Raw genomic sequence first — 23,247 nt, forward strand, 5'->3', positions numbered from 1 at the left:
GTAGTATAATTTCTAACGCGCGTAAATAAACATACGTACATACATAATTTTATCTCTAAAAAGATAACTTACCCCGTTTTTACAACCTTTGCAGTTGAATCTTCTCAAGAATGGATGTCAGTAAATTCATTATATAGGTTATTCATGCCTAGTTTCTTACGCTCCACTTCATTTCCTTCGCAGACACGACTTTTATAATTGAAATAAATCCTACACACTTATCACCCCTTTAACAATAATTTTTGTAAAATTAAAAAAAAAACATACAATATGTATCTCAAAATGCATGTTATTCATTCTAGATTTATTTCCTCTACTTCTTGTAGATTTTGATGTGTGCATTTCTTTCTTAAAAACAAAAATGCCATTTTACACCCTTATGTTTGGAATTTCGCAAAATCGTAAAAAAAAAAAAAAAAAAACCAATTAACTTTATAATGGTCAATATTTTCAGTCAATATTTTACGCCATGCTTTAATTAGTTCAGATATACAATTTTTTAAATATAAAAACCTACTATATTTTTACATTAACTGAAGAATTAAAAAAAAACTAAATCGTAACTCTAAATGCCAGTTGTTCATTTTAAGTTTCTTACCTCTAGTCTAATAGAGTTAGAAGTAAGCATTTTTATTCTTAAAATCATAAAAACTCCCTTTTCAGCCCTTAGTGGTAGAACTTAGTAAAATGGTAAAAATAATGTACTACTGCTCTCTCCTCTACACTTACTCTTAAACTCTGTGAGACTTTACTTATATATTGATACTCTTCCACTCTCCTATGCTTATATTGGTTAAATTGATTAATTTGTTTGGGCACCACTTTTATGTATGTATTCACATTGTTAGCAGAAAACAAATGAAAACAAATAAATAAAATAAATATTACTCTAAATATAATATTCAGGTTGGGTGAATGACAAGAATAAGAGGTTTACCGAACACACACAAGATTTAATAATAATATAATAAAATTCAGTTAACTGACAGTCTTTAATAAAATAATAATGTTGAAAATTCTGGTTTGGCAAGTGGTATAAAATTATGTATTTAAAACAAACAGGAAATACGTTGCACACATGTGTGTCTAACAAGAGTTCATATGATTCAGTTTATAGTGTCCGTTGTTCTCACACTCATAGATCGTAGAAGAATATTGATAAAAATTATAGTTTATTATTACGAATATTTAATCCAGGAAAAAGTCCCTCGGCTTAGCTTTACGGTTGGGTCGGTAGATAAATAAGAGATTCCGTTCTCATTTTACCTCTGCGTATGGACTGTGACGTGTTGTAACGATTAATTAAATTATAATGTATGTTTTGAATGACATTAATTAGTTCTCAATATTCACAATGTTTTCATTCGTGGATAGAATAAAAGGACATTTAGCTTAGGAGATTATCTCTTACGACGGGAATTGGTATCAGTTTTTACTCACGTCATATATGCACTCCTAATTACATATCTTTCCAGATATGCCCTTCCAGTAACACATATAATTATTATTACGTCGATTTAAAATATCCTTACACTCGGATGACCTATTTTAGCTCGAAGATTGATGAATATCAAAGGGATTAATCCCCTGGCGATTTCAATACCGCCGCCACAATTACATAACTCTCTTTCATTAAAAAGTTCTAAAAACTATTAACTTTTGTAACTCGGCCTCCCAATGGCCGGAACAATAAAACCGTTAACGGAAATTTACACATTAAAATAATTACCGACTTTCAACAAAACGTCTGAAGATACCAAAATACGTTAAAATTAAAATAATAATTTCCAACAATGAACACACTGTTATATAAATTACGTGGAAAAAGGTTCTTATGCCGTTAAAGTCAATTGTGCCCTAGAGGGGTCTAGCCTATTGTTGCTCAAATGTCAGTTCATGCTACGTCATAGAGTGTAGCACACGTGGATATGCCAAAATATAAATATAGAGCGTTCATAACGCGGAAATAAACCAATAACACTAAATATAATTAAAATGTTTAAAATAATAATAAGTCATTCTGTGCGCGGAATAGATAGTCATGTAACGGCACAATAAGCTTGATAGTTTTGGTATGTATACAATTGACGACCAATATATTTGCTTAAGGTTAATTAAATTTTTAGCTATAATAATTTATTTAAAAACCATATTTACCTTTTTACAGCCCCTATGGTTGGAATTCTGTAATTAAAAATATCCTTATGTTTAAGATAGCCAAAGATCTTACTAAAAGAAAACAGTTATTCAAAATCCGTACAGTAGTTTTTGATTAATGCAGTAAAAAAACAGACTAAACAAACCGACAAGAAAACAAAAAGGCCAAGAACCATAAAAAAAACTTAAAAAATATATTTTTCAGTCCCTAAATAATGTAAACAGCTATTTATCATAGTTTATTATTTTCATAGTTTAATCCAATATACAATATTTTTACCTAGAACAGTTTTATTATAAGTATAGGTAATGTTCTTAGCTTAAAACAAAACACACAAGCAGCCAATAATTGATATTTTAATTTTCCTACTTATTCAAAACTTATTTGTAAAAGCAAGAAATTATACAAAAGTTAGGCAAGAAATTTCAGAAGAAGATATTATTTTTAAACGGATTCTAATTGAAATCACCTAACAGTAAAAGTTTCAATTCCTTCGAAAATTATTATATTAAGAAAATGCTAAGGAGGGGAAGTATTTTTAAAAGAGTGAAATATTTTACAATATCTTAAAACACACCTGCGCAACCATTTCCCTTTGAACTGGAGAGCGTATATCTGCCAGTTTTTGATGGTGTCGTTATTTAAGAGGACGGAGCCTGAAACTATTCCTTTCGTGTTGGCTCTCCGGCCCCAGTTCTCGACCAGGATGTCCAGAGTCCGTGCTCCCCCGACACTCGCGCTGTCCAGGGCCAGTTGCGCAGTGCTGCAACACACACGGACACCAGCGGCCTGTGCACTGCATCTGGCCAGACATGCACGTGTGCAGGGCGGCAACACATTAGGCGCCGGCCCGGCACACATGCAATACTGTCGCTCCTCTGAATGTCACCATTCAAGTTACTTAAATTGTATTTAAATAATGTTTTAAAATTTTAAAATTTGTCTCCCTTAAAGTTAAAAAAATACGAATTTTCAAGATGGCGGACTATTTTTAAAATGGTGACGATTCTTTTTATTAAATTTTCCTTAATTAAAATTTTGATCAATTTCTCCATATACTTTTGGACGAAAATTGCTAATTATTTTAGATGGTGGCCATAACGAAAATTGCAACATTATAGATTGGGTTGTTAGATGGCAGAACATTCGAGAATTCAAAATGGCAGAATATTCTAGTAACCAAGAGGACGGAAAACCAAGATGCGGAAAAAAAATGGCTTATCCAAGATGGCCACCAGGGTCAAGGTCAAGTTCAAAGGTCAAGCTCATCAAGATGACCTACGTGATGTCACAATAAAAGACGGTGGACATCGACACAAGAATCTTTACGCTCGGAGCAACTAGTTGGCTCAAGCTCCACAGGCAGAAGGTATTTTCCAGACATACATTCATATTATACTGATGTTTCACTATATTATCATTGCAAATTATTTTATTCTGTTAAATTTTGCGCCAGATAAATTCTATTTACATATTTAATTTCGTAAAATGTCAGGCAAAAACTCATCATTAATTTATAACGCGAATAATAGTCTAATGATCTATCACTAATACTTATTTTCTGTGTTTGCACAGCTGAATAATGTATAAATAATTTCTTATTGGTAAAATTTTTACATAAAAAGTGCCTTTAAAACTGAAAAGGAACAACTGCGAGTATCATGAAATTATCCAGGACACCATGATCGTGTATTTCCGATACATTGGCCAGACGGAAAACATGCATTGCTAAAAACGTAAGGTTTTACAGGTCTTATAGGTTTGGCGAGGCACCACACCTAAGGCACATTTCTGTCGGGATTTCTGTTCTGTTTCTGTAAACAGGTCTATATCTCGTTCAAACATGCACCATGGGCCATCACCTCGACAAACACTGCGACGACAAAATCAGACTTTGTGCCTTCCAAGGTGGAAAATTTATTAAATAAGTTTGACGTTTCAAAATCCAAGTGGAAAATTTACCAGTTTATGGCAGAGTTAACCAAGAACAATATCAAAGCGAAGCACTTACCTATTAGCATCAAAGTACCCAAAACTCATCTGCTGCTTAGCGTCCTTGAACACTTCAGTTTTCCTTACTCCGTTGACCATAAGCACAGCCAGGTCATTTATTTGCCCATTTATTTTCACTACCGCATTTTCTGGGATGATGACGTTCGTTTTCCTGTACAAGACGAACCCATAGCTCTGTCCACTCTGGTTGTTTACTTCCAGCAGTTCCATGGGCTTTACGTTGGTGGAGTTTACATGGTCGGCTTCATCCTGGTACAAAAGTCATTAAGTTCATCGTCAACTGTGAAAGTTTATCAGTAATAATTTTATGTTTGTGTTCATTCTAACACATTCACATATTTTCCTGTAGTCATTAAAACATTCGATTAGTCACTATGTCAAAATTGACACAAAACATTTAAGTATACGTATATATGTATTAACTATGAACTTACGACTAAGAGCACCAGTTCACTAAGGCTAAGACTCTCTGATATTTTGCTTGATGGGTATGCCATCTTGACACTCTCAGCGGGCATCGCTGGCAGTTTGGTCTTTACAGTCAAATAGTTGGCTATCAGCTCCACTGTTGCATTATACTTCTCAGTGTAGTCTCCTGCTTCACTCAGAGGAGCATCATAGTCTGTAGAAAAGAGAGATAACCAGCTTTCTCACATTTCACAAGCAAAACGGTGGGGCGAAGGTTTTTAGGTAAAACATATCCCCTGCAGGAACCAGTAATTTTCTTCTAATAACTTTTTTAATTTTTTTAATATTACATTTTATTCACTCTCAAATATTTTACTCAACGGCAGAATAAATTTTGTAAGAAATAAATGTGAGTCTGAAATTAATATCAGCTGCTTAAATGAGGAGGTGACGAACAAAAAGATTTTAGTCAAATGTATAGCAATATTCGGTATTAAAGAAAAACTGCTACTCAATAAACTGAAATATTTTATACAGTTGCAATAAGCTTTGTTAATCTTGAAAACATTTACTTTGGTGATAAAAACTTTACACTTTCCTCGGAATTAAGTTTAAATTACTGGAGTAAACATTTTTTGTTGGTTACTTATGGATTAAATATTTTTTGATTGTACATTTTCAGGAATCTCTTTTGTTTTAACATATTAATACTAAGAACACTAGACAAGAATAGACAGTCAGATATAAAAGATTCCTTAGGCCTTTGTCAATGTTGGTGTCTGGGTTATTTAAAAATGTTTTATACATGAAATCCACAGTCTTCATCCATACAGTTGCAGTTCTTTATCATCAACTTCAAGATCATCTTTATTTGCGGTAGGTAAGACATTGTCAATTATATCGGCATACCACTTAAACCTTAATTCGTTTCTCATATCATCTCCAAACATCAGCTCCAAAAGTTTTTTCACATCCTTTTTCTTGGCTTCTTTCATATTGCGAATCAAAGGTAGCATGCCTAACTCAAAGCTTTTGCATAATCTTGTAACATTCCAATTTTTCTTTCTAAGAGTTACCCAAGGTTTTGCCTCAGATTCAAACTGGAAGTATTTTTGGCCTTTTATTTCAAGAAAAATAATAAACAATAAGAAGTTTCTTCCAAAGTAACTTTTCAACACGGCCAAAAACTCTGTCCGCTGGGAGGAAGCTGTGTCCAGTCACCGGTTATGTGATATGAATTGTTTCTAAACCATATTCGGATTTTAATTAAGTAATGCATTAGGGTGTGCAAAATATAGTTGTTTTTGTTTTGTGACCCACGCCCATCACAAAAGAGCTTCATAGTTTTCGAATTTTCATCTAGATGCTAGTTCTGCAAGTGATGGAACAATGCTGAACTTACTTCCACAACGCCTTTTCCTGCCTGTTCTTCTGACAAGACATAACAAGTTGGTTTTTATTCAGGTAATTCAACAACATACAAGGAGTAAAACCCAAACAGACGGGAGCAGTATGCCTCTTGACTAGGCGATTTTGGCAGAAACTGGATCTGCTGAATATGAAAACAAAGTTTTACTCCATCATGCACATCTTCTTTCATGATTTTATAAAACAGCATTAGCATGAAGTTTGTGAATTCTTTTCTATGTCATATACTCAACCTTGGTTTGTGCATCCTGGGGAGTTTTTATTAGATGTTTTAACTATTGACAATAACTGCAGATATCAGACGCCGGTAACCTATAGGCCTATCCAATGTTGAACTTTGAAAACTCTCTTCTAAACCGATATTTTGGGACTTTGAGGCTGTCAGCCGCTTGGGCTTCGTTGTATATTTATGTTGCACTGTATATTTATGTTTAAGTTTTCACTGAGATAAATCCTTTTAGACTTTTTGCCTGCAGTAATGACTTTCGTTTTCCTTTAACTTTTTGATAAATTCTGAAATTGCGAGGCATTTTGCTGCATTTTTATGAGAATTTCGGTCTCCACTTCTTTTTTCAGAAAGATACTCGCCTCTAGACTTGGCTTGAAAGATACTTCTTAATCTAGTAGGTTTCACACACATTACTTGCATGAAAAGCTTCTTGCACACATGCATTCTTTTTCCTCGGAAATTATTAAGCGATATTTAGTCTGCTGAAAAATTTCGCAGAATTTAGTCTGCTGTTATTGCTTGTGGCCAATGTTCTGCGCCGTTTTACTGGGAGAAAATAACTAAAACTGGAAATGAAGATATCCTGAGCTACTTTATTCGACAAGAAATGTTTGTTCCTTATGTTCTTACAGTCATTAGGTGAAAACTTATTGCACTTAAAGTGCTTATTACTGTATCTAAGAGAATTAATTGTAGGTGTTGGAGCTTTGGGTTGCAAGTACTAATTACTCTTTTTATCAACTCTCTTTCTTCCTTTAGTTTCTCTTTTTCGGCTGCCTTCCTTTCTCGCACCAACAGTCACTAAATTGTCTTCAATGTCACTCACTTTTAGTTTTAATAAAAATAATTAACAATCAAACACGAAACACATTTTACAACCAACATAACAGTTATAACCAATATAACCTGCAAACTCACAATGTAAACAACAGAGCAGCAGAGAATCATGGGAACTTTAGCTAGCTCTGTGATCGACTATTTTGGAATAAATCTCTTTTGACTGACACTGCTGCTGGATTAAGATTCTTTTGAAATAAACTTCAACTTTCTAATGGCAACATAAATGGGATTACATTTTTTTTAACGTTATGGGTGATAACATTAGTTCAGGATGACCAATCCCTACACAAAAATACCCTCAGTTCAAGTTTTTATTTTTTGTGACTAAACTCTGTTTGTTCGTCATCTACTCAAATATTTTTTGTGTCAGCGACAAACACTAAAGGATCTTGCATGCCTGAGAATATTTCCATAAAGTAAAGCGTTGATAAATTTAATCACACCTTTTTTGCAGCTTGATATCAAAACAATAAAATTTAAAGTGGTTTTATTGTAGAATCTTTGCACCATGTTTTTACATATATCGTTTCCAGCAACGTAACCTGACGCGACAGCTAGACATAATTAGAAATGTCAAGATTTATTCTAATCAATAACTGTCGATTGTATTTTGCCACATATATTGAATTGGAGAACAGAACGCTGTCTTCTAATTATTTTAACTTGTTGTTTCCTTTTAATGTGTGCACACGAATTGCATTTTTTAATACAATGTAGAGTTTAAATTTTCTTGTTTTTCTTTTACATACATTAACATAAGTTATTGTGTATTTTCAACTACCATAAAGTGAACTCACCGTAGCTACTAACATCTGATTTGTATGTTGGGAAAGTTCTTTTCATTGTTGCACTGTTCATGAAACCAAACGAAGTGCCTCCGTGGAACATATAGAGATTGAAATTAGCTGGAAATTCAAGAATTTGCTTGAGGTATGTTAGGTAACCTGAAAAAATATAATTAAAAATAATTTTAAGATAATACATACGCCTATTTAAAAGTAAACATTTCTTCCAAAATCTGTTTATTTATTAAAACATTATGCATTTGAACAAACTTATTAATGCATAGATGATTAGATTTTAATTTATTGATAATACATTTTATATAATTCTACTGAGTGAAGTATATCCAATTATGATAAAATTATACCACAAACTTGTCACTTGATACATCTGTATGACATAGTTTTTATCTTTTGTGTTGCCTGCACAAAACTTTCAATAATTAGTATTAAAATAAGCTTTTCCCTCTCGTAAAAATAATTTAAATTCCCTAAAAGTATTTATTTTCATATTTAAATTTAAATATTATGAAGTAATTTTTTCTTAACTTTAAGTTACAGTTTTAGGCAATACTCATTTATAGGGTTACTAAATTTATATTTTAAAATTAAGGTTATAATGACAAGAATGCTTAACATATATGTTAATTGATTAAATACGTATTGTATTAATAATTAATTGTGTAGAAGAAAACGTCGCTTAGCCGTAACTTCTCCAGTTTTTCATCAAAAAAACATTTAAGAAAAAGTGTTTGAATTTCTTTTCAAATTGTGGGTTTATTATGAACGCTTATTGAAGGATATCTTTTAATTGTCTGGCTATATCTTAAAGTTTTGTAACTTTTGGGGGAGCACATATTGAATTAATGAAGGAAAAATGTATTTCTTCACGTTTACCATGATATAGAAAACACTATTTTTTAATTTTAAATAATTTATGCATAATTGTGGTAAGAAATAAAATTGAACTTTTTATTATCTTTCATGCATTGTAATACTCTGAACTAGTTTGCTTGAATATAAAAAATTCTGGTTTGAAACATTTGTTATGGTGGTGAACACCATGAGTCTCAGATTAATTTTCGTTGAACATTGTTCAGTTCTTGATTTTATCATAGTCCACTTTACCTACGCCTGATTTATGGACATAAAATCCCAGAGCTGCTTAGAAGCTAAACAGAACAGAAACATCGTGTGTTTTGTAATATAAGCAAATAAAAAAGAAAGAATGATATTATCATTGTATTCATTTTACTACATAGTTTTGATTTTAGAGAGCGGTCGGATAAAATAGCGTCATTCAAGAGCATATTTTTGACTGAATAAATTAAATGAGTGTTTTTTATAAACCCTTTTTAAAATACTTTTTAAGTACACTCCCACTGCATATCCAAATAACATGTCATGTGTCTAGTTGCATTTTTGTATGTACGGAGCTAGTTAACAAGCTAAATCGATTATATTTGAGGTCATTAATTTTGAACATTGCACTTTTAAAAACGTTTCATCGAAGAACTACAATTTCTGGTGTGCTTCCCACTTACTGATGGAAAATAAGATCGGGAATATGACACAATTTCCAGTTTACCAAAAGTGAGTTGCTTCCAACGGCGGAGTTCAGAAGTGTCCACGCAAGATTGAATGAACTATAGTCCATGTATCCACGCGAATTATCATGTCCCCAATCGGTGACCCTGGATCGTAGCAGCGCAAGGCCTAGGCAGTTGAGTGTGAGTTCACTTGCACTCGCACCACAGCGGCCCTGGTACTATTCACGCTGGGGTTCAACAAGATATTTTTATTTCGCAGGTAGGGAAACGTGGCAGACATTACCGCGAACCAGTGATTTACCCCAATCCACTCCTTACGTCGATGCTACATTCTCATCTCTTCACCCATCTATGTCTCTAGCGACCTCGAAGGCGCTAGGCCGCTCGCGCTTCACGTATCACCTGAGTAGGTGTGTTTTGTATGTATGGAGGCACAGGCGGGTGGTGGGGGATCCAAGGGATCCATGGTGGCCATTTTGAATCACGTCACTTCGGGAATCCATATTTTTGTTAGTTACTTCCGGATTTCTGGAGGCCATCTTGGATTATGTTATTTCCGACGGACAACATGCATGACCTTACATTGACATATGAACGAAGGCCATTTTGGATTCTTCCATTTTACTTTCTAGAACATTTTGCCACTTTGTTTTCTAGAACATTTCACTATTGTGAATTATGAAGTCACATACAACATCTTGAAAAAACCATAAATATTAACTTAGAAAATTAGAAAAAAATTAAAATTTATAAAACATCTTTAATGAAATTTTGATTTAAAACACAATGACATCATCATGGAGTACACCACTACAGTGCATTGCACTTTTCAGAACCATGACATCAACAAGTAACCTCTCTTGTGCGTTGCACTTTTCGTTACGATGAAACATCATTGAGCGCCTAACTCCTGTGTGTTTCACTTTTCGTTACTGCATCATCATCGAGTGACCCAAACATGTTTGTTGCACTTTTCTTTACAATGACATCACCAAGTGCCCCATTCGTATGCATTATACTTGTTAGATGACATCATCATTGAGTGTCCCACTACTATGCGTTACAATTTTCGTTACAATAACCTCACCGAGTACCCCAATCCTTGATCTTTCAACTTTTCGTTATGCTGGCACCACCAGCATATGCTGGAGAAAATCATTTTTTTTTTGTTTAGTGGAGACCGCTCTTGATTTTGTCTGATGAATGTCGCCATATTTGTTTCAGGTTTTGGTTCCTGAAGCATTTAGGTTCTGCTCTTCCTCGTGCGTGTAAGGCCGAGTTTATATTTCCTACCGGCGTTGTTATAAAACAAAAATATCTATATAATTTTTAAAAAATTATCAAATTCCACAAAAATCTACAAAATCCTCAACCATTATATGTATGAGGGTTTTATAGACCACCTTTTTCTTAAATAATAATCACATAAAATATTAATATATATAGTCTGAGATATATGTAAACATATACATAAAATTAAATTTATTATCGTTGCCAATTCGATAATTAAAGTTAAGTAATAATACTGTCAAAAATTATTTATGAAAAGAATAACATTTCTTCCATAAAATTTAATGGTATTTAATTTATGCCATCATCTTACAACCTTCAGGACCATAAATATTTCAGAGTACTAACACACAAGTAGGTAATATTTTATTGATGTATATTTTATGGATTATCATGTTTGCATATTCGTATTTAAAAGATGCATGGGAGCAGATATTGAAGTGTGTAAACATTGAGACCTGTTTACATGTTCATAATGATTTTTGTCTCATAGTTATATGTTTACTTTGTCATTTAAATAAGAATAATTATATTTTTCATTAGTGTATTTAAGTACCTATGAGTTGTGCATAGTGCGACGACCAAGACTTATTCCAAAGCATATCAGTTGATATTCAGGTTTGGGATTTATTTTATTATTATTTACTGAATATATATTTGAGATATTATTCCTTTTCTTACTGATTTCGCTTTGCTGCACTAGTTAGCCATGGTCTTCGACTATTAACTCTCTCGCCAAGTAGGAAGCGAGGTTGCTTATTATTTCTTCCTAGCTTAAATGTTCGCTGGCCGGTGATTTTGAAAGAACAATTACTTAAGCGTTGGTCTTCGGATAGAGAATAGGTTTTCTGTGCTTGGGGCGGTCCCTCGTCTAGATATCCCGCGCAGAGAACGAGAATATAAGTGGCTGCTGCGAATTTATGTAGTTTTACCAGTAATAAATTTAGGAAGTTCGGGTTTTCACTATAGGGACTATAGGGACTCGTGTTTTGTAGCTATTTCCGCTACCATGATGGGCGAATATCTGCCATTGTGCTACAAGACTTCCAGGCTTCTATACAACTGCCCTTCCTATCTACATTGGTGAGATACACCCATTTAAAGGAATTTTCAGCCCATCCTGCCAGGAGCCAAGCTCAGTCACCGTCAACAATAGTTCTGGGTCGTAGTTCTAGACTTTCTTCCACAGCATATCCTGAACCGGCTGGGGACAAGACCAGTAGTCCTAGAAGAGCGAAATCTTCAATTGCCCTCCCCTGAACTCAGTCGAGTATATTTTATCTAATTACCATGTGTAGAATCATGAGACTGTTTCGTATTCTTTAAACTGAACATACTAGGATCGTCGATCAGTTTCAATGGGTCGTCGTACACTACAAAGATAATTGCAAATAGATTGTTTAATGAGCTATTTCTAAATATAGAACAATGGTTGAAAGAATAATGATTTTACTTTATTATTATTTCAATAATTCTTTGTATGTGTTTCGATAGACTCATATTTATAACAAGAATATTAATAAGTGTTTATTACGCAATACATTTGCGAACAGTCTCAACATACGGTAAACAGATTTCTAAACATGTCAATGGGATAAATGGCGCCCAAAATATCGGTATAACATGTGTGTTTGTACGTACTTTTTGCATCGCAAAAGCAAGGCCGCAGATGGTAAGGAGGAAGGTGAATGCAATTCGGCAGAAATAAGTGATAACACAGACAGCGAGGTCTCATTGCTATTTAGTTATGTGGCTCAGGAAAATATTGATAAAGTAACTGGTCAGGCAAGCGCCATTGACGCCGCGGAACAGTTTCTGTGTTCCAAGGAGAAAGACATGTCCAAAGCAGTAGCTAGCCCATCACAGGTGGGAACGAATTTAATCACAAAGGATGATTTCGTGCGTGCTTATAACATACTTTCTTCACAGCTAAACGAGTTGTGACGGTAACAGACCACACAAAATAAAACTATTTCAGAGGAATTAGCACCTCAAAGATCTGAAGCGGCAGAGTTGTCGCGTAGCCGTTCAGATGTATTAGCACATCAAAGCACAAAAATAACCTAAAGCATACATAAAATGCAAGCCGAAGTGTTAGCAAGAGTAGACCATAAATTCTCTGAGGTTGCACAACATGTCACCGCAAAAATACAGGACGTACGCGAGTAAGCACAAAACTTTCGCGAGTCAGTCAACGCGAAAATTACTTCCGTCGAAATTCAGATGGAATGCATGCAGCAATCCATAGAGAATGCAAAGACCGCGTTCCAGGACACAGCTAGGCGTGTGGCCGAGGAACAAATTACGCAAACCACAGCTGGTTTTGAAATACGTTTCGCACAAGCACAGCAAACGCTACAGCAACTCGAGACCAACACTACACAGGAATTAAAAACTGTAAATAATAAAATAAAGCATTTGAAAGTTTGCGTACACAGGATGTCTTTACACGATATTAACACGTACGTACCGGAATCACCGGCAACACAACAACCTGAACGTCAGATTCCGGTTTCACCGTTGCATACAGACAGCCAGTCGGCAAGCACGTCACAAGTCATACAAACCACGCAAACGGACAGCCGATACTATTTTTAGACGCAGCCACGACGCTTAAACATCCTTCGCCAAAGAGTTGCCCACATTTTCTGCAAAAACATACTAAACCCTCGCAAATTTTTAAAGGCATTAGATGAGTATGCTAACCGCTTTAATCTTACAGAAGTATAGGGCTGCATCTTGCTGGCAGAAACTTTGAAACTATCTCTGATTTCCGAGAGCAAATTTTAGCTTAGGATCGTTTGGACAGGCAAAGCTGGACCAACACTAATGTTCGCGAAGAAGGAGAGCGACAACCGCCAAACAAGCCGCCTCCGTTGTACCAACCGTGGACACGACGTAGTGACAACGCGAACGAAGCCAACACGAACCGTGCACAGATAAACACACTGATCTGGCGTCAGAATAAAACCAACCACATACAAAATAAGTGGATCATAACAATGGGGCAAGTAACAACTATCGTCGTAACTGGTGGTATAAAGGTTCAAGTAAACATCAGTACCAAAATTCGTGGTACAAAAACTACGACAAATTTAGGGATCAAACTACACCGTGTCGGTCAGAAGAGGGTCGGAAACTATCTAGGACTCCACCAACTTCGCCGCGATGGCCACCCAGGTCGCCGAGACATAGAGAAAGTCGACACTCGCCTAGAAACGATAGCAAATATTATCAACAAGCAGAAAGTCATAATACACAGTATTATGAAAGTCAGTGAACACAGAATTCATTGTCAAATTCTCAAAGTCCTCAGGGCCGACTGCCGCAACAATCAAATCCCACTAGTAAGTTGCAAGTCGACCAGTTGAAAAGCGACGCCACTTGAAACAATACTGGTAAACAACCTCATATATCATTTCACGATAATGAAGCATCCTCATCAACTCAGTTACCTGGTTACTTTCAACGCCAGGAGCCTATTCATCCAGGCGTATTACTATTCTAACGATCAAGGTATTGAAAAATTACCGAGCATCGTCACACAAAACGCTGCAAGTGGGACAGGTAATCAGCCAACTTTAAACCAATAAGCATCGGTGATGTTAGACATCGATCGCCGATCGATACTGCATGAGATTTTGTCCAACGAGCGTTCGAGCGTTTGGAGGCCTTACCCACCTCTTTATCACCAGGAATTGACAAAAACAATGAAGATAAGGAAGAAGATTTAAATGCAGAAGAGGACAGAAGAGGTCACGCAATAATAGACTTAGTATTAGAGATCTCGTTCTAAAGAAGTCGAATCCTATAAGTAATTTATGGCAACATGTTACCAAGAAACTGTTTCTCCTTTACGAAGAACCGTTTAGAGTGAGCGACAAGATCAACGAGAGCTGGTACACATTGAAAGCTTTGGACAGCAAGGAAGTAATAGGAAATTGCAATTTAACACAGCTGAGACTGTATGGACAGCATGTTTTGCGGTAACTTACAACATTGTTGAAGTTTTGTTTCAAGATGGATGTCATGTTTAAAGTGAAGTGAAGCAGAAGTGTTTATTTGGCAATTAATTGCATTTTTACTCTGCAATGTAACGGGTACATATTTGTAGCATCGCTGAAGTGATAGAACTTTGGGAGTGAATAATTTGTGTCCACTGTGTAATAGAGACCAGTTAAGACATGTATGTGCGCAACGTTGTCGGCGTTATTATTTTTGTCCACTGAGCAATGTAGGCCAGAGCGGACATACCATGCAGTAATAAAATTGCGTCGATTTTGTTGTCCACACCTACAAGAGGTAGTGTGACATGACTGGCCCCAAGGTTAAGTATTGAGCAATGTCACATTTTTTTATGGAGAATTTTATTGAAGATTCTGAATTTCGTTTGCTTCTGCCAAGTGTCTAATTCACAGCGAACATGATTTCTACAATGAACCTGATATTGCTGCAAGTCTCACTTTAACCATGGAGTTGGTCCACGAAAGAAAAAGAAGTACTAGCTGTCAATTGAAGAAGTACCTCAAGATTAGATCCCTCTTGTATTCCTCGTACATTGCTTGTCCATGAGTTAGTCGCAAACATATAATTTCTACTTGTTAGAGTTTTACTTCTACACTTGTTCTTACATCTACTCTATATCATGGAAAACTAAAACATATGGTTTCTATTTGTTTACTACTTCTATTGTTGAATGAGGTCTATCCTAACCTGAGTAATATTTTTCTCCATGCTCCTGCTTATTCTATCATGTTTATTCTCTCATTCTTTTCTTATTCATGTGAACGTTACACAAAGTATTACAAGTCAAGAACTTGACTGCTGGTGCAATTATTTTCATTCAAGTGTGATTTTCTTTTTCACACGTTTTGTCATACAAGGATATAAGATATATGTGATGACATAATTACTTATTTATTTTTAATATTTAAGACCTAGCTATAATGAACACTTTAAAAGAAAAAATAACAAACTTAGGTTAATTTCGATTTGTATAGTCACATACTATATTGTTGTATATATATTTATATTGTTTTGTAAATAATAAAGAGCATCTATGTTAGTAGTATACGAATGGGCGTCCTGCCACTGGGTCCTGGGTGTGGAGCCAGTGGAGCCGACCGCGATCTTGGAATGTGACGTCACGGCGGCCATCTTGGATGCCAGTGACCTTGAACTTGACATTGACCTTTGAGCTTCAAAATTTCCCAAATTTGCCAAAATTGTCCAAAATTTACCCATAATTCCTCAAAATTCGCCAAAACTTTCATTTTTTATTGAAAAACATTTCGCCAAAAAATCTCAAAAAATTCCACAATTCATAAATTAGGATTTCGACAAACCTCAAAAGTCGTTTTGCCTTAAAAAGAACTCAAAATCCTAAAAACGCTTAAGCATCCAGGTCTAAAGCCTCCGATAAGCCATTTCTAGGAATAACGATACCATGACCGCCATCTGGGATTATGACTACAATGTTGCAATTCCCGTTACGGTCGCCATATTGAAAATCCGTAATTTTTTGTTAGAAAATCGGGAAAAATGTGAAAACTTATAAAATTTTAATAAAAAATATTTAAAAAAAAAACATTTATGGAACGAAGTTCAGAGTCCTCGGTTCGATCCCGGCGAGAGTAAACGACTGATTCTTCCTCCATGGAAGCTACCTAGACTGACCTCACACCACCAATAACAAGGTATATGTCGTCAGCTGGTATGACGTCATGTCCGCCATCTTGTCTTCGTCCGCTGGACATCTTGTTTTCGTCTGCTAGAGTGTGCTGATATCATGTTAGTACAATTTTCTGTTCACCATACCTATGACCTCAACTGTTGGCATTGAAATATGACGACCTCGAAATTTGACCCTGAACTTCGAATTTAACCTTGACCTTGAAATTTGACCTTTACCTTGAAATTTGACTTTGACCTTGACGACCATCATGGATCCGACATTTTGTGTTCAGTACACACTACCAGGAGCCACCACCTGCTATGCTAGAGGACATTGCCACCATCTTGTGTGTGTACTCGTATTACCATCATCATTACCATCATTACCATCATGATAGTTTTATTCTAACCCACTAGAGTGCAGTAATCATTTATCATTACTGAGGTGTCCGTCATCCGAATATTAGGGAGCCATCTTGGAATCGTGTAATTATTTAGCTAGAAATTCGGGAAAAATCTTAAATTCATCAAAAAATTCACTCACTCAAGTAATGATTGATTCGAAACTTGGTTCGATCCCTGGCCGATACAAAAAAATATGTAAGAATACCAGAAAATTGTCAGGTTCGAAAATAAAACACCACAAGTTCTTTACCAAACATAATATTTATTACATAATTTATATTTTACTACATGAACACTTGCGAAAGCCAGCAATCTTATAAATATTTATCCCTGCATAGGCGTGAAATGACTAATTATTAGCTCCAATCGGTTTATGCTAGACAGAGACCAACCAAAACCTTTACTAACATAGTCCTCCTCTTCTTGACAGAGTTTCTGGATACCGTGTTTAACAGATTGCTTCACATCGTCAGAACTGTAAATTACTGCAGCCGATGTCTTGAATGCACACTTCTTCACTTTGTCATCCAACGGATATGGATTTCCATATATACAGTCCAACCACAAGTTATACTTCAAAGGTCCGTTTGTTGCTACGTCATCAGTAAGCTCATTGATTATGTTCTGTTTGATATCGTCAAGAAAATTACAAATGTCTTTCGACTCACTTAACATATTTATATAATAGTAGTCTTTCAATATTCCACTAAATGCAGACTGCGTTAAGTAGAACCCATTATCGTTCACTTGTAATGCTCCGAACACAGTCTTAGGTTTATTTTCATGTTCAGACGTCATAGCAATCGGTTGCTGCACATCGGTTTTCTTGCTTGTACGCTTACGTGTCTCCAATCTAAAGCGAGGAGTCGAAATGTCTGCACGTAGTTCAGTAGTAGGCGCACAGACTTCACCTTTACATTTTTTCGCATGATGTCGCAAACTGTCAATTCGAGTAAACCATTTAAGGCACTCATCACAGCGAAACTTCATGCGAGAAGGATTCTTCTTGCATTTGCTCCGTTCATGTCTTCGTGCATCATGGGAAAATGCGAACGACGTATCACAGTAGCTGCAAGGATACCGTGGTGATGAAGACGAGCCTTTCAGACCTGATCCAGATACTGGCGTTTCCACATTAGTACCATTTCCAGGCATCCTCTTATCAACATCAATGCATCGTTGTTGTATGGAAACCTTTACTTTCTGCCGCACAGCAGCACCTTTACACGTTTTAAAGTGCGTTTTCATACTATATTTTCTGGAAAACTGCTTATGACATTTCTCACAACCAAACATTTTGCGATATAGGTTCTTGGCATATTCTCTCTTCTCGTGTCGACGAGCATTGCTGTTGTTTGAGAAAATCTTGTCACAGTAACGACATCGATGTTCGTTATTTGTTGTCGATTCGCCATCCATTGAAGTCTCCATCGAGGGCGAAACAGCGTTCGTCGAGGTTTCCTGCGCAACCAGCTCTGTAGTCATGACAGTAAAATATTAGATGACTAAAATGATCTCGAAGAATGTGAAAATGCTGATTCTAACAGTACTGTCCCAATTAATGCTAATTATTTGGAACCGAAAGCTATCGTAGAAAGCAGCATCTTCACGGAAAATGAAAAAAAGATAATATTTGCGCTTCCATGAAACTGAGAAGAATGTAGAACAGCCAGGAGCTGACAAGATCAAAAACTGCAAAGCACCTGAAGATGTTAAAAACGAAAACTGTATTGCAGAACTTGTAGCTCACAAGATCAAAGACTGTTATTAAGTTTTGAGACTAAAACGATGGTAATAATTCTTAAAATAAATTATTCTGATAATGATTATCATGGTCACTAGGATATGGCTGTTTTTAATAACACTGAGGCTGTTATTAAAACAGGAGACTTCATATATTTTAAAGGTATTAGTAATAAAAATGCAGAAGTAGTGATTGATTACATGATGTGGGAAGTTTACAACATATTGGACGAGAGATAATACTGAAATTTGCTTCGCAAAATGATAAAAATTTACCCATTGTGCCGGAAACTAGGCATTACGGCATATTTTTATTATAATTTTAAATTATTTTTGGAAATTTTATTTTTTATTTTATTCTGGTTACTAAAGGGGTGATTTACACTTTTTTAGGCTGATGTACTCTACGTAGTTAAACTTTATGCCAGTAGACTGAAGCACCTTTCTCAGAGACCTATCTGATCTTTCGCAAATCTAAGACTTCGTTGGCAGCCCGGTTGAAAATTCTCTCGCTTGCTGTCACGTTCTCGGCCCGTAACATTACTTCCCTGCATGACTAAAACTGCATACAACAGCTCTGGACGAGTTGTTACCATTTCGCAGAGACGAGCTTAGCCTTTCCCGTCACACATTTGTCTTAGGTTCTCTCCTCGAAAGTCACGTTATGGACGCTCGTTCCCAGCGACGTTGCGTTTTTGTCCACCCCCTCCCCTCTCGATTCTAAGAATTTAGCCCAGGACCATTGACCTGACGTGATCCCCGCCAGGCAGTGACCGACTCCAAGGATGACTTGCCATAAAAAATATATGTGCAAGGATGGACCACCCACGACATCTAGGGGTAGAAACTGTAACATATTCTCTTGGCCCCAGCTCGTGGAGCTGACGCCCGCGCCACCTGTGGGCGATCTTGATAACTACCCCCTTTATGTCCCCTTTAGGCCACCAGAGTGCACCACCAGCTATGCCATAACGCCCTATGCTTCCTCCTCGCAGCCTGTAATAGTCGATTGTATGTTACTTTCTGTACCTGCCGGTAGAGACCACAGCAGTCGCCCTTTGGCGCAAACAACTGAAGTCGTGGCTACGACCACACCGGGCACCTCCGGATATATTCGGTCCAGAGTCGAACCTTCCCCCTATTTTTCCCTATGGCCTACCACCCGTTTTAATTAGCTTTTTCCGCCATTGCCGCACTTGGTACTCTGACTTCAGCTACTTACCGCGTCATATCGGCGTCCTCTGTGTTAAGAGGCTTTTCTTCGGCAACGACGTACTAGTTCGAATCATAAATGTAGTCATCTGTCTTAAGGGATGTGATCCCAGCTAAAATTTCAGTAGCCAATTAGTAGGAACATTTAGAACAAGTCATGTCTTAGTTAAAATTTTATTAATTTTTTATTTCACTTATCGATGATTTCGTTCGCGTCATCTGCGATATTCTCGGTCCGCGCCATTTGGATGTCGGCGCGAGACATCTCCTGAGTTTTGGAGCTACACCCTGTTTGGTGAGTTACTTCGATCTTTTTCCTCCCCGAATTCCCGTTTATTGGCCGTTTCGCGCCGAATGTGTTTGACTGTCTGGAATCAGGTCTAATTAGTTTGGAATTTGGCTTGTGTTTCAGACAGGATCCAACAGTTGGGTGCCGAAATTACACCCATCAAGTTGTGCAGGACCTCCAGCTGCTTTTCCCCCTAAGAAGAGCTTTCCTCCTGGCCAGACGTTCAACTTCAAGTCACGGGTGATATTTAAAATATAACTTCTCCTTGCCACCAACGAAACAAATTATATAACAGCGAGCAGTGACATAAAGAACTTAACCAATAAGAATATATGAAGTTATAATAATAACTATAATATGTCAGGAGGGATACTTCAAATTTCTGTTTCTATGATTTTTTTTATGTTAAAAGTATTGTATAACTTGCTTTAATAATTTTAATAACTTTAATATATTGTGTATACCATGTTATTGTTAAACCAAAACAAAAGATTCATTTAATTTTTTTTAAATAAAACAGGGAACCTATAGACCAAGCTACTTATGTAGTGTTTATTTATTTATCATATACCTTATTCTATTTAAACGATCCACTAGCTCCCAATTTGCCTGTGTGCAGGGAGTCTAAAATTGTCTTTTTCACCACCTCGTGCCCCCTCTGGTAATACTTGTATTTTTCTTTATTATTTTGCGCAGCTGTTTCCTATGCCTTTTTTTTTATTAAATCTAAATAATATAATTTTAGGGCACGAGGGGCGTTTTACCATTACCAAATAATTGTGGACTGGACTATACTTTAAAAAATAAGTAGTGGAAGCTGCATACAAAAATAACTATTTTGTCTGCATGTGTATAAAAGTGAAAAAAAAAAAACATCAAATTATGGATTTTAAAAGACGGTTTTATTTCGTTTAATCGAATGTCTAACTAAGACAGATTTCTCGTAATCAATTTTCTTACTTTAAGATGTAACATTCGTAATCAATGTTTAATACTATAGAGAGTAATAACAAAGCATGTCCAGGAATCGGGACTAGTTCAAGCAACATTGCAACTGAAATCAAATGGAGCCAAATGTAGATGGAAGCACTATAGCCGGACAAAGCAAAATGTAGATAAAACAGTTGTAGCTAGATAGAACTAGATCATATCGGATCAATCCGTATTTTAGCGAATTTATCCCAGTGATCGTATAATACCGAGTTGAATGTTTGCCAAAATGAATAATGGTCTTGTAGTTATCACAAAACACATGTTACAGGGAAATTTCGGCTCTATAGTAAGCAAAAAACTGGCCGAGTTTTTTTATACAAAAAGTTTTTTTATTTGTTGTTTATGTATTCTTATATACATTTAGCCTTGTAGGAATGTTCGGAATAAATATTAATTTAAAGTTCACCGTTATAAAATTATGAGTGTTTGAACCTTTTAACGAACTTTTTAAGAAGCTATGTGGAGGGAGTTCACAGCGAAAGGAAGTTATAAGTGGATTGTAATGATACCGACATTACTAAATGAATATAATAACAGAAAACACTAAACATCGCTGTGCAGCCTGTGTGTGCAAAAAAAATGCACTCACGAAAGCAGTTTATTTAGATAAAAATAAACTAGGTGCAAGAAAACTTAAAGTAAAGTTGGATAAATTGTATGTATTTGTAAATATTAAATAACATTCAAAAACTTTACGTGCACCTAAATGGGAAACAAAAACATTCTGTGTTACTTAAAATACGTAATTGTAACCATAGATGTTATAAATTGGAATATTCACTAGGTTCGGCGATACGTAGAATATTCTATGTGTAAAAAAAATTGGTTGTCTGTAAAAACGGTTTACCGACGATAGTTTAACGTGACAACGTCATAACAAAACATTGATGAAATGATTGCATACTTTTATGAATAAACTTGAATCATTTTTATTGAATTATCACTATTTTGTATGTATACAAAGGAGTGAAATGAAATCAACAATTAAATTGATAAATTTACTTTTATCTGCACTCATTAATTCAAATATGTTTATTACTTTAACGAAGAGATTATTTTAACTATAACTTTTATACATGTTTGCTATTTAACTTCAAGATCGTCGAGAATGTTTTACGCTTTTTCGCAATTACACATTTAACGACGAAGTTTGTTCGTCGCGAAATTAAATGTAGAATTTAATAAAAATGACCTTGCAGTTAGTAAAATAAGTATTAGTAAGTTTAAGAAAGAATTTTTTTTTCATCTCCAATCCAGACGCTCGTGGTGCGCTGGGGCCGAGATTTAAATTCGTCGAGAATATTTTACGTTTTTATGTCTTTCAGTGCTCAAAATGATATGCAACTGTGGCCCCGGGCACGAAATTTTATTTATAATTCAATAATAATAACGTCCCTCGCGATAAACAAAGGAAAATATGTATTAACGCGTGCCTGGTTGCCGCGGAAGCAGATAGATTGCGCGATTCGTTCGGTTCGCATCCTTCACTGTAGATGACAGCACCGTGGGGGAATTATATTATTTCATTTTTATAAATACGGATATGAAAACTTGGTCATGCTTAAAATATAATAATAAAATATTACCTGTGTGTTAGGACTCTGAATATTTATGGTCCTGAATGTTGTAAGATGATAGAATAAATCAAATACCATTACATTTTTTGGAAGAAATGTTATTAATTTGATAAGTAATTTTTGATAATATTATTACTTCAATGTAACTATACAATTTGCAACAATGAGACATTTAATTATATATATATATATGTTAACATATATCTCTGGCTATGCATATTAATACCTTTTTTATTATGACTTTAAGAAAAAGTTGTGGTCATATCATAAAAATATGTTTTAGGATGGCGATGATTTGTTTTGTATTTTGTGGAATTTGTAGATATTGAAAAATAATTAGATATATTATTTCTACTAGGTTCATAATTAGGAATTAGAAACTCGACCTTACATGTGTAAGGACGATCGATACTGACGTACTTTAGGAACCAAAACCTGAAACAAAGATGGCGATATTCATCAGATGAAATCAAGACGGCGGTCTCCACTAAACATAAACTAGATTGCTTCATCCGGCAGATGCTGGTGGAAGAGAGGAACAAATAGGATTGAGGGACTCGATGACGTCATCATAATGGAAAGTGCATCGCACAGATTGGGTCGGTCGATGTTGATGTCTTTGTAACGAAAGGTGTAACACTCAGAATTGGGGCACTC

The 23,247-nt window shown here is 35.6% G+C and overlaps 1 protein-coding gene across 1 annotated transcript in view; it reads right to left on the reverse strand.

The window, feature by feature from the left end:
• The window catches only part of LOC134531482 (beta-galactosidase-1-like protein 2), a 61,050-nt gene that overhangs the window by 12,716 nt on the left and 25,087 nt on the right, over nucleotides 1–23,247 (reverse strand). The window contains exons 7-10 of the mRNA XM_063367193.1: nucleotides 7,874–8,020; nucleotides 4,606–4,793; nucleotides 4,170–4,420; nucleotides 2,736–2,921 (exon numbers count right to left, since the gene is read on the reverse strand). Of these exons, the coding sequence (XP_063223263.1) occupies nucleotides 2,736–2,921; nucleotides 4,170–4,420; nucleotides 4,606–4,793; nucleotides 7,874–8,020 (772 nt within the window). The remainder of the gene's footprint in view (nucleotides 1–2,735; nucleotides 2,922–4,169; nucleotides 4,421–4,605; nucleotides 4,794–7,873; nucleotides 8,021–23,247) is intronic.

Source organism: Bacillus rossius, chromosome 3 (genome assembly GCF_032445375.1).
Source record: "Bacillus rossius redtenbacheri isolate Brsri chromosome 3, Brsri_v3, whole genome shotgun sequence".
Taxonomy (NCBI): Eukaryota; Metazoa; Arthropoda; class Insecta; order Phasmatodea; family Bacillidae; genus Bacillus; species Bacillus rossius.